Source organism: Ambystoma mexicanum, chromosome 2p (assembly GCF_040938575.1).
Source record: "Ambystoma mexicanum isolate Mex_15411 chromosome 2p, UKY_AmexF1_1, whole genome shotgun sequence".
In the NCBI taxonomy this organism is placed as follows: domain Eukaryota; kingdom Metazoa; phylum Chordata; class Amphibia; order Caudata; family Ambystomatidae; genus Ambystoma; species Ambystoma mexicanum.
The window spans coordinates 305,811,144-305,827,529 of NC_090923.1; the positions used below are offsets into that span (position 1 = coordinate 305,811,144).

At 44.4% G+C, this 16,386-nt stretch overlaps 1 protein-coding gene across 3 annotated transcripts in view; it reads right to left on the bottom strand.

The window, feature by feature from the left end:
* CARD19 (caspase recruitment domain family member 19) overlaps positions 1-16,386 on the bottom strand; it is a 330,029-nt gene that overhangs the window by 171,760 nt on the left and 141,883 nt on the right. For all 3 annotated transcript variants that reach the window (XM_069643604.1, XM_069643606.1, XM_069643605.1), the window contains one exon: positions 6,260-6,402. In XM_069643604.1, the coding sequence (XP_069499705.1) occupies positions 6,260-6,402 (143 nt within the window). The remainder of the gene's footprint in view (positions 1-6,259; positions 6,403-16,386) is intronic.

A 16,386-nucleotide genomic window follows, 5' to 3' on the forward strand; every position in this document is an offset into this window, starting at 1 on the left:
ACAATGAAACCACTGACCACGGGAGAAGGGTCTGGGACCTAAACAGTGAAAAGGAAAGCATCAGAGGAAATCTTCCTTGGCGCAGTGGTAGTGAGGCTCCAGACAAGGGATTGGAACGCCAATATTGAGGAAGAACTGTACCAAGCAATACCAGGTGAAGGCAGTCCCTTTTCCTGGTATCGGACAAAAAGTTGTGATAAAGATGCAAGGGGAAGGGAGTCATTCCCCCTAGCCTTGCGGTGAACTGTATAAAGTAACACCAGGAGAAAGCAGGTATCCTCTTGCCACTGGACTTGCGACACCAGGGGAAGGAAGTAAGTAATTCCCCCCTGAAACCTCTGTTTCTATTGGGAACTGACTAAGCTTGTACCAGGAGAAGGGAGTCAATCTCCTGGACAATGGATAAAGACTGGGTGAAGCCTCTAAGCCAGGGCAAGGGAGTCATTCCCCCAGGTATTTTCTGTTGAAAGAGAACATTTGTTAGACACTTTTCAAGAAGCAGGAGAAGACAGCCATTCTCCTGAAGGAGGAACGTTCTGTTAGTTTATTCTTTAGTTATAGTGTCAGGATTAGAGCAGACTTTGACACTGGAGGGTGGAACTTTGATTTGACGATAATTCTGGCAATTCCTTTAATTTTAGTTTGCAGCAGGGAAACCCCTCTTAGAGATGGGGACAGTGAGATATTTTATTCTAGAAATAAAGGTTTATAACCGAAACCATGCCACCTTTATGTCAGTTTACTTCTTCGACACACTTACAGTACACATCAAAAGAGTACTTGCGATCTTCCTTAAGGAAAAGTTAAAAGGACACTTAATATCCCTGTGGCACTCCACTGAAGGCAGCTTCTGCTATACTGTGAAAATAAAGATGAAAAATAAAGGGAGACGCATGCGCTGCGCTGGTAGCTATAGGGAATGACCAATGCACCACAGACACAATGAGTGAATCAGTTGAGTGAGGCAACAGGGTATAACTCCAGCCAGAGTTCCAGGATCCGGAGGAGAAGCAGATATGTTGGGCGACCCCACGGAGGCCAATAGAGGAAAGTTTCAAAATGAAAATCAAAAACAAAAAGTACAAAAATGTAACTAAAACACTGTCACATTGATGTGCTTCTAGTCTCACCTGTAAAAGATATCCGAATTTGCACACTCTTTGGAGATTAAAAATAAATAATAATAACAATAACGAGAAAGGTGCATATGCTATGCACCATAAACCAGTTTGATTTTAGATGTTTTAAATTGCACTGTAATTGCCATCGGAAGTGTACTAATTTGTTCCATAATTGTTGTTCCAAAATAAAGTTGAAAATGACACAGTTGTAATGGATTTCTTCACGAATTCATTGGCTACGTGGAATATTTTGAATATTGTTGTGACAGGAGGGACGTTTTTCACTGGAAAACTGAGCATAATGGTGCAAACGTAAGTACTTTCACTGTTCATTTGTCACGCACATTAGAGTTACGATTCAAAACAAGGACTTCTAAAACGCATAACTTTGAATTTTAACTGCCATGAGTTTTCCCCCCCAGTGCCAAGGCCTTTTTGGTGATTTCAGTATTTCACCATGCGAAACCTTCTAACTTTTTCTCCTTCATTAAGGCAAGTCTAGTTGCACACATTTCTAAACCAGGCCCTTTAAAAGCTCAGAGTTTGCACCTTCATTATGGAGAAATTCATCTGAAAAAGACATGGAAGTGCTTCTTTGAATAGGACTCAAATGGTAACATTAACCCGTAGAATGCCCTTTGGAAGTACCCTTCAATGTATACAGGGAAACGCTGAAGTACTGGCACTGAAACACTTAACAGGGAACACCACACGCTGAAACATACCATGCATGCCACAGAAACCAAAGGAACTTATTTCATGAACCTCTGCAGGACGAGCGTCTGAACCCAACCTGCCGGGATCTGCACGTCCAAGCGGAAGGTTACACACAATTACCGCATCAGGCGCATTTTCTAGAATCTTCCAGGTACTGTTGAAAGACATGTTTTTAAAACTAAAAAAGGCACCCTGAATTCACAATTCTGAGAAGGACCTGGAGAAAAGGGAACTAAGGGTAGAGGGCCGTCAGCATTCAGTCGCCGATGTGGCCATCTAAGCAGTAAGCGGTGGGCATGGGGCAGTGGAGGGCAAAGGAGAACCTAAACAAATAGCTAAATAGATTGAGAAGAGAGTGGGAAAAGAAAAAAAAAAGAGTACAATTAGGTAGAAGCATAGCACTAGAACTGCGGTTTAAGAAAGGTGGCAGCGATGAAATGGAACAGTGGTCAAGAAATCCTTTAGAAAAGAGTCAGATAACACCAGTAATTGAAGTGAGTGGGAACGGTCGGGAGCGGCGTTCCACTATTAAAGGGAGACATTCAAATGGCATTCTATGTTGTGTGATCCTCGCTGGCAAAGAATCAGTGATGGTCATTGTACTGGAGCAGTATTTCAAACACGTTTCTCTTGGTAGAGCTTTAATTATACTTTTATGTTTGCAAAGCACCATGCAATAGCTATGTGTCAGCTGTACAGCCACTCGTTTTACCAGGCAGGCCCTTTCCAAGTGGCCAATGTGTATAGCATGCAGCGTTTGGGTTCATGCACTCCCAAAACATATGTCTGGTCTTTTTAAAGCATGCCTCGCTTGCTGCAGAGACTGGGAGCCTTTCCAAAACCCTTACTGTACAATGCATGTGAAGTTCGGGGCATCCGAGCCAGAATGACCCTGCCATTGATTTGAAGGATTGCCTCTGAGAACAAAGTCCTGCCACGTGGTCGATGTGGCGCATACGCGCTCTGCATCTACAGAAGCTGTATGATGCGCGACAGCCTTTTTTATGGTCTTGCTCACTTTCGTTATAGATGCTGTAGCTTACAGTGGGCCTTCGAGTTCGTTTCATTTTAATATTTTGCCTTGCAGGCTGTGTTCAGACTTTGTTGGCGCAGAACCTTTCTGGTGCCGGCTGGGACAATGCTCATTGGCAGCGGCAGGTCTAAATGGATGTTTTACCCTGGGGACTCAGTCCCATTATGTTCACTGGATGCCAGACCAGCTACAGAAGATCCCTAAATGAAGCATGTTCATTTTGTTTCCTGTTACATTATTCATTTTGGATTGCCTTTCTGTCTTGACTTTCAAAACCAGCAATTAGATTTTTGGCTTTCGTGCAGGGTGCGTCTCTGGCGGTTTTCCTATGTGGTAGCCTGTGAGCGACTGCAAAGCTAGAAAGAGTGAAAAGCAGGGCCAGCCTTAGGGCAGGGCCACCAGGACGTCCACAAGGGGCGCCATTAGACCAGCTTGGGGGTGTCTTTCAAGATCTCACCTGAGATGGTGTGTTGAGAGAAGGTGCGGCAGGTGCCCTATTGAAATTAAATGTGCCCCGTGGGAGCAGGGTGCATTTAATAAAAACGGGGTGCTGATGCTTTCGCATCGGCACCATGCTGAGGTGATTACCCCCCTGCTCCTTTATGGGCAGTTTTCATTAGAATATGGTGCGATGCATTACCATTGGTGCCCTATTGCAGTAATGAACTCTCTCCTCTGGCACGGGAGCGGGAAGCTAACAAAATGATTTGCCTCCCCCCAGCATTGACCATGGGCACGTGGGGTGGGGCGCCAAATTTTTGCATCAATGTCCGCTGCGCTGCCGCCACTAAGGCCGGCTCTGGTGACAATAGGGGACAATTTTTTTATTTATTTAATTTATTTGCATTTTTAAAGCGCTCAGACAGCCCGGGGGCATCGAGGCGCTGTTACAGGAATATGTCTCTTAGATACACGCTTAATAGCCAGAGAACGGAGAACGAGTTCAACAAGGTATTCTCTAGTGCGTCATGGAAAGGTTCTACCCTACAGCAGTAAAAACAGCTCTCTTATTATCGAATTTAATGATGCTCAATTTATCGACCACAAGACGATGATAGGCTGAGTCTGGCAGATTCGAACTGCAGGATAGCCTGTCTGGTCTCAGGTGGGCACTTAACTTGCTGAACTAGCTCTCTGCGATTCTGCGATTTCTATAGCAGAAACTGGCAAGCAGTAGAGGCCTGTATAATCGGGGCAAGGATACAGGGGCTCATTGGGTCGTGGAGCTATGCTTAAAATGGTGGTGCTGCCCAGGCTTCTGCATTACTTTAATAACATCCCGTATATGATACCTAGGAAGTTTTTCGCTAAGTTACATAGCGTGTGTAGGAATTTCCTGTGGCACGGCACGCGCAACAGGGTCGCATTATGGAAATTGCAGAACTCTTACGAGAAAGGTGGCGTGAAGCTGCCGAACTTTGAGGCCTATTATATTGCGGCGGAACTGCAATATGTGGCCAGGTGGCTCTCAGATGAAGAGACCTCCGAACATAGGCTGCTAGGGAGAGACTGTTCCCCCTTCTATCTGCGGGAGGTGATCTGGGTGACCGGTTCATTGATGAAAGAGCGTCCTAAGATGCTAGCCCTTGGCGGGAACATATGGCGGCGTGCCTGTCGGATGATGGGTGACCCCTTGCCGTGTATGCCGCAGTTACCTCTGGTCGCCCTGGCAAAGGAAGACGGGCAGCTGAGAGCTATTATCCGGACATATTGGGAGTCAGTGGGGTTGATCACTATGGGCGACATCTGGCAGGATGGGACCCTGATGGAGTTCGATGAACTGGAAGCAGGGTCGGGGCTACACAGGGGTCAATATGTAACATATCATAGGGTGGTCCGGGAGGTCCGGAGCACGTGGCCCGAAACTACTTTGGCCGATGAACCGGATGCCACGCTAGAAACAATGTATGACGCATCAGAGGGTGGGCATGAGGTCTCTAGGTTGTACGAGATGTTGATGACAAAGGTTGGGAAGGATTTGGGGCACCTGAGACTGGAGTGGGAAGCGGAGATGGGGGCCCCGATGTCGGATGGGATGTGGGAGCGCGCCCTGGGGTACCACAAAAAGGTATTGAGGAACGCCAGGTTCAAGCAGATACAGCTCTATATTACGCACAGGGCATATATGACCCCCCTTAGAATTTCCAAATTTCTGGATAGTGGGCGCCAGGCGTGCCCCAAGTGTAACGAAGAGAATGCGGACATGATACATATGTTCTGGGCATGCCCAGTGATTGCAACCTACTGGGGTGAAGTGGCGCGGAGGCTGGCAGGGAGGGGTATCACACTTACGGTGGATTCGGCTTGGGCTTGTCTGCTGGGAGGGTATCCCAGGGCGCGTAAGCTTCGACATGTTGAGAAACTTAAGGATCTGGCCTATGTGCTTGCCAAACGCAGGATAGCCATGGGGTGGAAAAAATGTCATAAGCCGCGAGTGGAGGTCTGGTGGCGAGATCTCCAAAAATGGGCGGATGCCGAAACGACAGCGTGGCAAGATGGCAGTATGGCAGGGGATGAGGAAGAAATAGGCTCTCTCACGGCATGGAAGTTATTGTTAGCTGAGCTGTTTGGTGCGGGATCGGCCTCGGCTGGACTTGAGCGATGAGGCCCCACCGCACGGAATGGACACTGATGGCGGACACTCTACAGGCTCATAGGGGGGAGGGATGGGGATTGCAGTGCCTTATTTTTTGTTTGTTCGGTTTTGTTGTTTGATGTGTTTTATTTATGTTTCGTTGTAGTGTTGTTTGGTTGAGAAAAAATAAAAATATATTTAAAAAAAAAAAAAAAGGATACAGGGGCTCATATACCAGAGTGTATTTCTATGCAATAAAGCATTTTATTAAAGCTTTGAAACCAATTCACCACAAAACCATTGGCCTCACCGGCGTGTTGCTACTGACCCAGACACACCGAATCCGCTGCCTGACTTCCCAGTGCCACCGGGACATTACAAGTCCCGGAGACGGAGGAAGTCAGGCGGCCGATTTGGCAACTCCCCATTCCCATCGAGTCCCATAGGACTCCATGGGGGTGTGGAGACTTGAGCACCGGCACCGTTGCGAACAGTGCCAGTGCTTCTGTGAAAAACCCGCCTGCAGGGGCCATTGCGCCCGGCAAGTCTGACCCTGCTGGACGCAATAGCCCCAATATGCAGTCTCGTAGTGTGGCGCCCTTGTTTCTGGACCAGCACACTTGGAGTGAGGCCCAATGCCGTCTAAAAATGCCTTCCAATAATTGACAGATACACTAGTGAATATGCTCCAACCTGTTAAGTAAATGACTACGTAAATATTGTTTATGACATGTTATCATGGTACCCAAAACAATGGTCTATAGAATGACACATCTATAGGAAACACAGTGACAATGCATTATTCTGCAATACCTTTTCCGCTTCCTTGTCGGTGAGCACCTGGGGGTACACCCTGTTCAGCTGTAAGATGATTTTATCAACAAGATGCTCGCTTAGCCTGCCATTACTCGTTAGAAAGGGCGCATCTTCTACCAGTCTATCATAGTAACGCTGATCTAGGAAAGGAAAGAGAAGCTCAGTCAGTAACCATAACATGCAGAGCCCTTAACCAGTACCTTCCCTGCCGGTACTGGGGACAATCATGTTCACAGGGGTCGATTGCAATGCTCAGAGTGCATAACCCTGCTAAACACTGATCGGTCTCTTGCGCTATAGAGTTTTCTTAATGCGCCAGTGTTCGTGTGTTCACCTGGGTTAAGCATCCCCAAACGCTGTCCACAACAGTGGCTCATCGTGTACATGTCGATTTATAGTCAATTGCAACAAATCAAATGGTGTACCTTTAATTAAATAGTTCAAAAGCAGCTTTGTAATCCACAGACACAATGTATCTACCGACCATCACTGCACTTCACCAACCGTGAAATTGTAAGCCCTCTGTACACACACGTGTGCAGGCATGCCTGCATAACACAGGTAAAATAAGGTCCTAAGTGAAATAAATGATCGATGGGGGGGCTTAGTGGGTGAAACCCCCCGATTTTTTTTTTTTTAAAAAAAAAGGAAAACCGCATTTTAAAAGGTCTATAGGGAAAAATACCTTTACAATGCTGGTGTTTTGATCAAAAGAAAATCGGTCAAAGTAAAATCAGACTATTTCTCGAGACCTTTAAAAAGAGGTCTAATCGCATATAACCAAAATCAAAGAAGAAAGACACTGCATAGCCCTTGGTGCCTAGAAACACTTGCGGTTCACAAGTGAGGGTCCCAGTGACACTGCGCCTCATTAATGCAAAATTCGAGAGCCAATTTTGGGGATTTATTTGCAGTATGTGAACAGCCTGACACTTGTTTCGAGCTTTCCTAGCTCTTCTTCTGAGGCTGATATAATACAATTAAAATAAATGTGATGGTATTCATCAAAACAATATATGACATTTCAACCATTTTGATCATAATACATAAACCATTATAATACATAAACCATTACAATCATGGTAAACAGAACCAATAAACAACACAGGGGTGCAGACACACGTGCTAAATAATATAAACATTTGAATTGTCATTTAAGTTAACACATCCACTATTGGCATAGAAATCAAATAAGAGATGGAAAAAAAAACAAGAAACCAACGAGAAAGCAAAAGAGAAAAAAATAACAAGAAAAACAAAGAACAAGGTCATTGAGATTGATATTAATTGGAAAACGCGACCAAAAATCAAAGATGATGCCATATTCCAAGCGTAGGAAAAGAAATTACCTTTTCAATGAAAAGGATTATTAATCCAAAACGGTTAAGGCAAAAAAGTATGCCTGTTACAGCAAACAATTAACTGTAAGGACAAATGTATTGTTTAGGAAATAGGAAATTGTCTATTGCCTATTTTACAAAGTAAAGTTTCAAGAATAAACGCTCTGAGCTGGAGCATCACGTGTCTCCTGACCAATCAGGAGGACTGCAGCCCCATAACCTGTCTACTCCATCAAAGACCTTCCTCTTTCTTTGCTGCTTGAGCAGTAGATAAGTACAGCTCTGCGCGGAGCGCGAATTGCTAGCCATACACACGTGTGCGCAAATTAGCAGTGCATCAGAAGCGTTAGGCTGATTAATGTATTTGTATTTATTGTGTACACTGGTTTTCATGTGATTAGATAATATTTCTAGCAGCACCTGCCACTGCACTGAGTACTTGCAGCGGACCTCAGAAGTGAGGGGCATGGAGCGAGATGGTCCCGATTTCAGCTCTGGCGCCGTGCCCACTTCTGCCACAACCTCAGAATTCAGCAAAGTCGTTTCCTGCTCACAGAGCGCAGGCGAGCAGAGCCTTCTTAGCGCAGTAGGCAATGAGTCGGTCGCATCGTCTGAAGGTGGCGAGTTTGTACCTCAAAAGAGGGCACACTTTCAGAGAGCAACGCTGTCGTCAGCAAAGCGGTCCTCCCAGTTCACAAACCGTAACACAGCCATTGCAAAGACCAGCACAACAATTCTCCAGCGGACACTGCACATCCTAGAATAACGCCACCTACAGGCGCCTGCAATACAGCATCTGGGAGCAGAACTTGGCACAGTACACTCTTTCTCCTTATGGAACCAAGTCCAAGACACCCCAGTTAGCCATCTCACCATGGGAAGACTGACGGCAAAGCCACATTCACCCATTACCTCACAGCAGAGGGGAGACAAAACAATGCAATGGGCAGGAGAGAGCGCCAGCGAGTCGCACAGGCCGGGAAGCTCTAGCTTCTTAAGAGACCTAGCGATGGACCACATGGTGAGGAAGGCAGTTTTCGTGGGGCTAGGAGGTTTTTATAGAAAGCTTGGCAGAGTCCATGAATTCCAGAGAGGTGAAGGCAGGGGGAAGAACCAAGACCCACAGGGCGAGAAGTGCCCTGACCTGCCCCACCCCGGGGTTCTGTGCTTGAACAGCACAGGGAAGCCGACGTGCTAGCTCTGCTAGATTCTTTGAATGAATATGAACCCACAGCCGCAGCAGGGGCGAAGGCAGACCTCTAGCCGTGAGGGAGATTTTTAGGGTGAGGTATCACCAGCTGACTCCGGTGATGAAGAGCCGGATGTGTCCTATGGTTCCATGAGTTACTAAGTCAGAAGGCAAAAAACGCAAGAGGAGGAAGGATGACAAGGGAGAGGACAATTTTGACCCAAACTTGCTTGTGTACCCACGGTCTTCTGAGTAGGAGCCACCTGCCAAGGTTGCACATTTTCTGAGTAAAGGGCGTTCCACACCCCTGGATAAAGAAGCCAGAAACAAGCCGAGTACCTCTATGTCTTTAATAGAATCATGACTTTGCTGTACAATAGTATGGAAAAATCAGAATTCAGATTTCTAAAATCAGCCTCAATTGACACTCCCCAGCCCAGAAAGAAGGCCTTCTTCTGGGCTGCACACGAGCACGCACAGAGGCTGGCAGGCCTGCCATTGCGACCCGGATGAAGGAACGTGCAGGAAGCAGGTAAGCCTGTGTTTGTTTGTGTGTGGGGCGGGGTAGCAATGTTTAGTGTGTTTGTGTGTGCATGTATGCACGTTTGTGAGTCTGTTAGGGGCTATGTTTGTGGATGGGGAAGGGAGGAGCGGAGTGATGGCACTCTCAGTTTAAAGTAATACCCATGCTCGTCTCCATTTTTTTTAAAAACACCCTCTTTCCTTGTTTTCAACATTCATTAAAAAAAAAAAAGTATTCTCGAAATCGAGGTGTCTACACACAATTACAACAATCTGATGCTTGAAAACCTCTTACCAGCACAAGACGACCAGACATCTCTGTGCATTGCCCTACTTGTGTTCAGATCACAGAATTGTTTTACATAAGCACCGTCGGAATAAAACGTGCAAGTGTGCATGCATTACACTGTTTCAGGCTTCTGTGGTGCAGCCATTTACTGTGGAGAAGAGACAGAATGAGGGGCTTTGGAATGCTAATGGCCCCTTCCCAGTGAGCTATGACTTGTCAAGAAAAGGGGCCAATTCTCTCCAATTCACACGTGTCTGTCTCAGACCAATAATAAAAGATAAAAGAAACAGATTCTGGGAATACCTGGGCCCGGTAAAACCCAGCTGTGGCATTCACCATAGCTGGGCTTTGTTACTTCAAAGCCCTTGTTAGGGCCACCCTGCACAAATAAACAACCCTTTTGTTAGGATTTCAAAGAGGCAGGCCTCTGTGTTTTACACATCGAAAAAGCACCTTTTTCCTCGTTTTTGGGGTCAAGGATTCGTACCACGCAGCAGTTTAAGTGCCACCACCGAGGGAGGAGGTGTGTAGGGTGGAGACTAGAGAGTAAAAAGGGGGTTTTGAGAGGGACGGGTGAAACCCCACCCGATAAGAGGAAGTTCCTGCAAACGCAGCAGAGAAGTGGGGTGTGAGACAGATGCGTGAACGGTTCAAAGTGGAAGGTTCAGGGGTGGGGTAATTCCTCCTGAAAATGGCATTTCCCACCTGTTAAAGGCTTTTCCAAATGGGCCTTAAAAAGCAGCCATTTTGGGATGTGGTTTTCAACGTGTGGGACTTTCACCCAGAACCGAAATAACACTGGGCCTCATTCTGAATCAGCCGGTCCAGTAAAAAAGTGGTGGTATTCATGAATACTGGCACTCTAGCGGCCCGGCCAACTACTGATTTGCTGGTGGGGTGCCTGGGTTACCAAATAAATCCCTCATTACTGGCACCACAGCAAATCCCCTCATGGATTCCTATGGATTTACACTGGCACCCGTAATCACCAGACTGGGTGCCGGAAACTATCTACATCGGCAGGGTCCGAATGAGGCCCATTGTGTATCCAGAAGAGGTTAATCCTCACTCTGACTCTCTGGCAACTCATGTGGAATCACATCCTTTGGTGTGTTGAAATGGTCCTGACGGAAAATTACTTTGTGTTTAACAAGGAATTATATCATCAGGTTCATGGCACGGCAATGGGCTCCCCAGTGGCACCAACAGCAGCCAACCTTTATGTTGAAAACTTTGAGGTACAATATATCTATCAGACCACTAATTCATATTTTTCAAAGATTGTCCTATGGCGAAGATTCATCGATGATATCCTGATAGTATGGGAAGGGACAGTAAACTCTTTCCTGGAGTTCTTTTAATGGATCAATTAACAGAACCAGCATCTAATGTTTACTTCCACCTACAGTACAGAAAAAATAGACTTCCGGGATATTACGATCTGGATGGACAAAGATGAAAAAATATTGAAAGTGAAGCCTTTTCATAAACAGACAGATAAGAATGCCTTGCTGAGTTTCAACAGTTTTCATCCAAGACATACACGGGAGAATTTACCTTTCGGACAGTTCCTCCGTTTAAAGAGGAACAGTACGTTGAACTACACTTTTCTGGAGGAAGCGGAACAACTGAAAACAAAACTGATTGCCAGGAACTATCCTATGAAAATTGTCACAAGAGCATATAAGAGATCAATTAACAATCATCGAGAAGCACTATTTGAATATCATCCCAAAAACCAGAACAAAACGGATATAGTGTTTGTGAGCACTTTCAACGAGAGATCCAATGAAGTAATTAAAATCATTAAGAAGAATTGGCACGTACTGACAGGTGGTGAAAGTCCATTGGAAAGCCCGATGTGTGCCTACAAGAGAGCTCCAAATTTGAAGGAACTATTGACTAAGAATGATATTGTTTCAAAATCTAAAGAACAAATTAGCATTACACAAACTTGGGGGCTACCCACAGTAGTGGGTCATGCCCCGTGTGATAAATGCGTCAATTGTAAATACACCCTGAGAACAAAAGAGGTTGATTTGGGACTTCCGAAACTTTGGCAACAAACTAGTTTCACCAATTGCAACTCAACTCATGTAATTTATGCTGTGTGGTGTCCATGCCGAAAATATATATAGGCATGACGGAACGGAAAGCTACCACACGGATAGGTGAACATAGGAGTTGCATCCGTAAACAGAACATGTTTGCTCCTATGGCAAGTCATTTTGCCATGATGGAGCATGATGTAGAAGGATTGAAAAGGACAGTCTTGTGGCAATTGGAAAGGACTAGTAAAAGCGAGGCTGATTTGAAAAAACTGCAGTATAAGGAACAATGGTTGATTTTTTTAACAGCCTCTGCAACAAAGGGACTTAATAAACAGGTCAATTGGAAGCATTAGCTGTACATCTTATAATTGCTATATGCAACGTTGCGAGGCACTTACTTAGTGTGAATGAAAGTCCTCTTTCTCTGATGAGGGTAGCTGCTGGTGCCGTCAGACATTGAAAGTTGTGACTTTTTGAGCTCTCCTACAGGAGGATGCCAGTATGGTCTAAGAGATAATAGTGGGTACGTATGAAGTCCAGAGCTGGCATATTGGTGATCTCTGGCTTAGTAAGAGTGAACTTCCTGATACACCACTGTAACAATAAACGGTACGTGTGACCAGTAGAGACTGTTACAGTCACGTATTAAGGTATACCGCCTTTACACATGGCTGCAGGAGAGCCGTAATAATCATAAATGAGTATAGAAGGCAGAGGTGCGCATCCCGGGCACGATAGAGTTAACGTTCCGATGCGCGAACGACACGCAACACGTAGCATGTGATCAGTACGTTTTGGCTGTAATCACGTGATAAAACACACGGGAGAAACACACACCGAAGCGAAAGGAGCTGTAGCGGCAACTACGATCGGATTTGATACTGAGAAGAGCGATTTGAATACGGTAAGTCCTTGTGATCTATACGGAACAGCACATGATTGTAGTTTAACATGAATTAAAGCCGTGGCTGGCACATGGACTGAATGTGCTTCCGTTACGATATTTCAGGAACTCGTTTGGGTACGTGAATAGTACGGCTCCGCCAGTGAATGGATCAACTCAAAGAGGACGAGTGACTTGTTGATTGCCTTAAAGCGGGAGCCTATAGACATACACATGTGGTAAAACGCTTATGAGCCAGAGGTAAATTATGACCCGGAAGTATGATGTCGTTTAGGGAAAACAGTGGAATATATTATGTATCATGGGTACAGCAATTTGAACAAAGGATGAGGATGTTGTGTTTATAATAGTTTGTTCAGTTTAATGATGCACAGATGACATTTAGCAGTAAGTTCTGACTGTCAGAATGTGGAATACTTATATTTGGGGAAAGAGACAAAGAAAAACAATAATAGGGGATTATGACCATCTCCACCCCCAAAAGTATACCCTCTCAGTTTGTCTTTCCCTTTTGTGTTTTTCAGAAATTGAGTGGTCCGACATAGGTGTTGTGACTCTCCCCTAGAACCGTGGTCAAGAGACTATGTTGACTTGTGGTACACGGTAAGCCTTAGCCTTAGCCTGGCAGATATAGGTGCCGACTAAGTAGAACAACAGTATGAGACATATTACTGACTGTTTCCTTTTTTTTCCCCTTGTTGTTTGTTTTCCCAGGTCGAGAGTTGTGCTGAGTAAAGTTAGACTTTACTGATTTGACAGTACATTGAGTTGTGTTGTGAACAGTGTTTAATCACCCCATCAACAAGATAGATGTAAGAAGGGTACATATGGTCCCCCTGATGAAGTTCAGAAGAGTTGTGTAAAGCAATATTGTGGTGAACGAAACATGCTGGGTTGTTAAAATATGGTATTGCGAGTTGTCAACAATACCGGATATTAACATATTCCGTTGGAATAAACCTCAGGGTAGCAGAAATGGGGATGAATATTACTCTGATCATGGTAAGATATTTAGGAGGTATCCTAAATAGAAAGGAACCCATGAGCTACTGACCATTGTGTTTCTTTATGTATAACTAATGTGGTGTTCATAAAGGTGTCTCGTACATCATATAGTTTTGTATAGGCAGGGTGTTAAGGGGTGTAGCACATTATATGTTTTTTTAGAAAAAAAACAATAATAATTTTCTATTTTCTACCATTGGTGATGTATTTAATTTTAGGAATTTTTTTAAAGGTTTTAGAAATATATGAAATGTTTTTTATCTAAATGTATGTAATTGGTGTATGTGTGAATGAGTTGTAATGAAATAAAATTGTTAATATTGATTCGTGTGATGATCATTGTTTGTTGACTTAGTACTTATTTGGTCTATGTACTAAGTCGTCTAGACCTGGGAAACAACAAAAGGGAGAATTAGGTGGACGTTTTTGATCTTTTGTTGAGAGATAGTCCGTAATTGGTTCAAAGGAGCATGATCTAAAAACGTCAATAAAAAGCTCTGTGTCCCTTTCTGGTTTTTGTAGCTCATGTGGAATGACATGCTGGGCTCTGCAACCCACATTGACTTTGTCGGAGACAGTTGTAGCAAGACTAAATGAAGCAAAGCAGCAGAAAAACGTGATGGGTTGGGGTGATGATAAAAGATGCCAAAGATGGTTGGTGTCCTGCCTTGAAAAGCAGCTGTCAAGGAAAAGCGAGCAATCCACCCAGAAGCAGGCCAATGAGTGGCCTAAGTGCAGACTGGGTCGTCCAGCATCCACAGAAAAACTGAAAACTGTGTACTTTTGTGTTCGTCTGCCCTATCACTCCCATTGGTCCCAGAGCAGCTGCTGACTTCTCTACTACAATCTCCAGAGGTCCAGCATTCAGACCACTAATTAAGGTTGCTCAAATGCCTCACATCCTCCCTCCTCACCATTCTCATACAGCAGATCAACAGAGGACCTTAGCTTCTTAAATATATATCGATACTCTAAGTAAAGCATCTGACTAAAGAGAACACCAAGTGCATTGCCAATCATCAGCAGTGTTATACGTTTTCCTTACAACTGATCACAGTCAATACAACTATCCGTGCCTTTAACGGATCCATTAATGGAGCCTTCTCAGAGACATCATTTATTGTCAAATGACTCCAATCAAGCAATCCCACTAAGTCAGTGCCTCGTCTGGGAAGCCCAAGGGAAGCCCTTATTTATATATTTTTATGACAAGTTATACTCTGTTGGATAAACCTTTATATAACGCCCCTCTCTTTGAATCCCACTGACCTCACTTAGCCAAGAAGTAGGTTTGTTTTGCAATTTAAAAGATTTATTGGAACAATTAAACAATACATATATATATATATACCACACTTTTATAATAAATTAATATTTTATATCACACTTAGGCATATGAATATAATGTTGATCAACAATAGATAATCTGACACTAGCACACTTCTTTACAATCAATGAGGAGTTAGTATAGGAAGGATAAGGTATCAGAAAATACTTTTATGGTTTCAAGGAAAGCAATGAGGGAAAAATGCAGCACAGAAATAAACTTGATATGATTTCAACAAAATATAATATGATCACTTGTTCTTTGACAATTCCCTCCCCCCTATGCAAGATAAGGAGATGGAAGGAGAGCACACAATTCTCAGGAATACAAAATGCAATACAAATTTCCAGTTCCCCCCAGTGAGCTTAGAGGAAAACAGGTATGATTTTAAAGCAGGCAAGATTCTGCCCCTCCCAGTTTCTCTCAAGAGGAAGCCATTTACGACCCCCCTAATTTAACATTTGCCTGAGCCAAGGAAGGCTCATTGTTCTGTTTCCCTGCTCCCAGGTGCTCCTCCCCTGATTCAATCAGGGAGGTGTCATCTCCTTTTGGTGGGAACAGCAGAAGGCAGCCAGGCTTGGGAATGCAGTGGCTGAGCAAGTTTCAACTCCTGTCAGGGGTAGTTGCCGGGCAGAATTCAATCTCTTTAAGCCAGGCTTCAGCTAAATGTCACTTTTGTTACCAGTTTTTCTTCATTCAAATCAAACTTACAACTTCTACACACGCAGCTAGAACACTGATTCTAAGTTCAAAACTATGACCTTTAAACAGTTGCAACCTATGTGCCACTCAAAGTAGGTCACTCATTTATTTTAAACATTTCGATTTTAGTGGCTTTAAGTCCAATTTCACTTCAGCTGCTGACATCCACAGCTCAGCCAGTTTTGTTATAAACATTGTTTTGGGCTCTTCATCTTTCCAGATTTTGTACGCACACAAGACTACATTCTGCCAAATGTCTGCTGGTGTTCAGTGAGATTTTTGAATATCTTGCAATGTTTAAAATAGGCATTTTTACTTACATTTCAGAGAAACAAAGTGATTTCCAAGCGCTTTTGAGCTAACAGGCACTGCTGTTTTTCCTTTGGCACCACGTTTCACTCATGGCGCTTCCGGCCGACCACGCTCGCACTGGTGGGTGGCAGGTTAGGCGACCATTTTGGTGTGCGCAAAAACTGCACGGTTCTCCTGGATTCTGGCGCAATGTGGGCTTTTTCGGCCATCTTGGATTTTCTGAGCCCACAGCCCCAAATGTTGCAGCATGATAACTCGAACCTGGGTCAAAACCCCTGACATTATATCATAAACACCTATAGCCCCAAACCAGTCCCATCGCGACTGTATCCTCCTTTGTCAAAGGACATGGACAATGTTTTCCTTTCGTTATCAAGGGCACTGATCCACTCTTCATTTGCAACGCGTACATTGGACTGTGATCTTCTGTCAACACAATGAGCTAAATTCATAGCAATGGAGACAGAGGTGGAAGCGCACCTT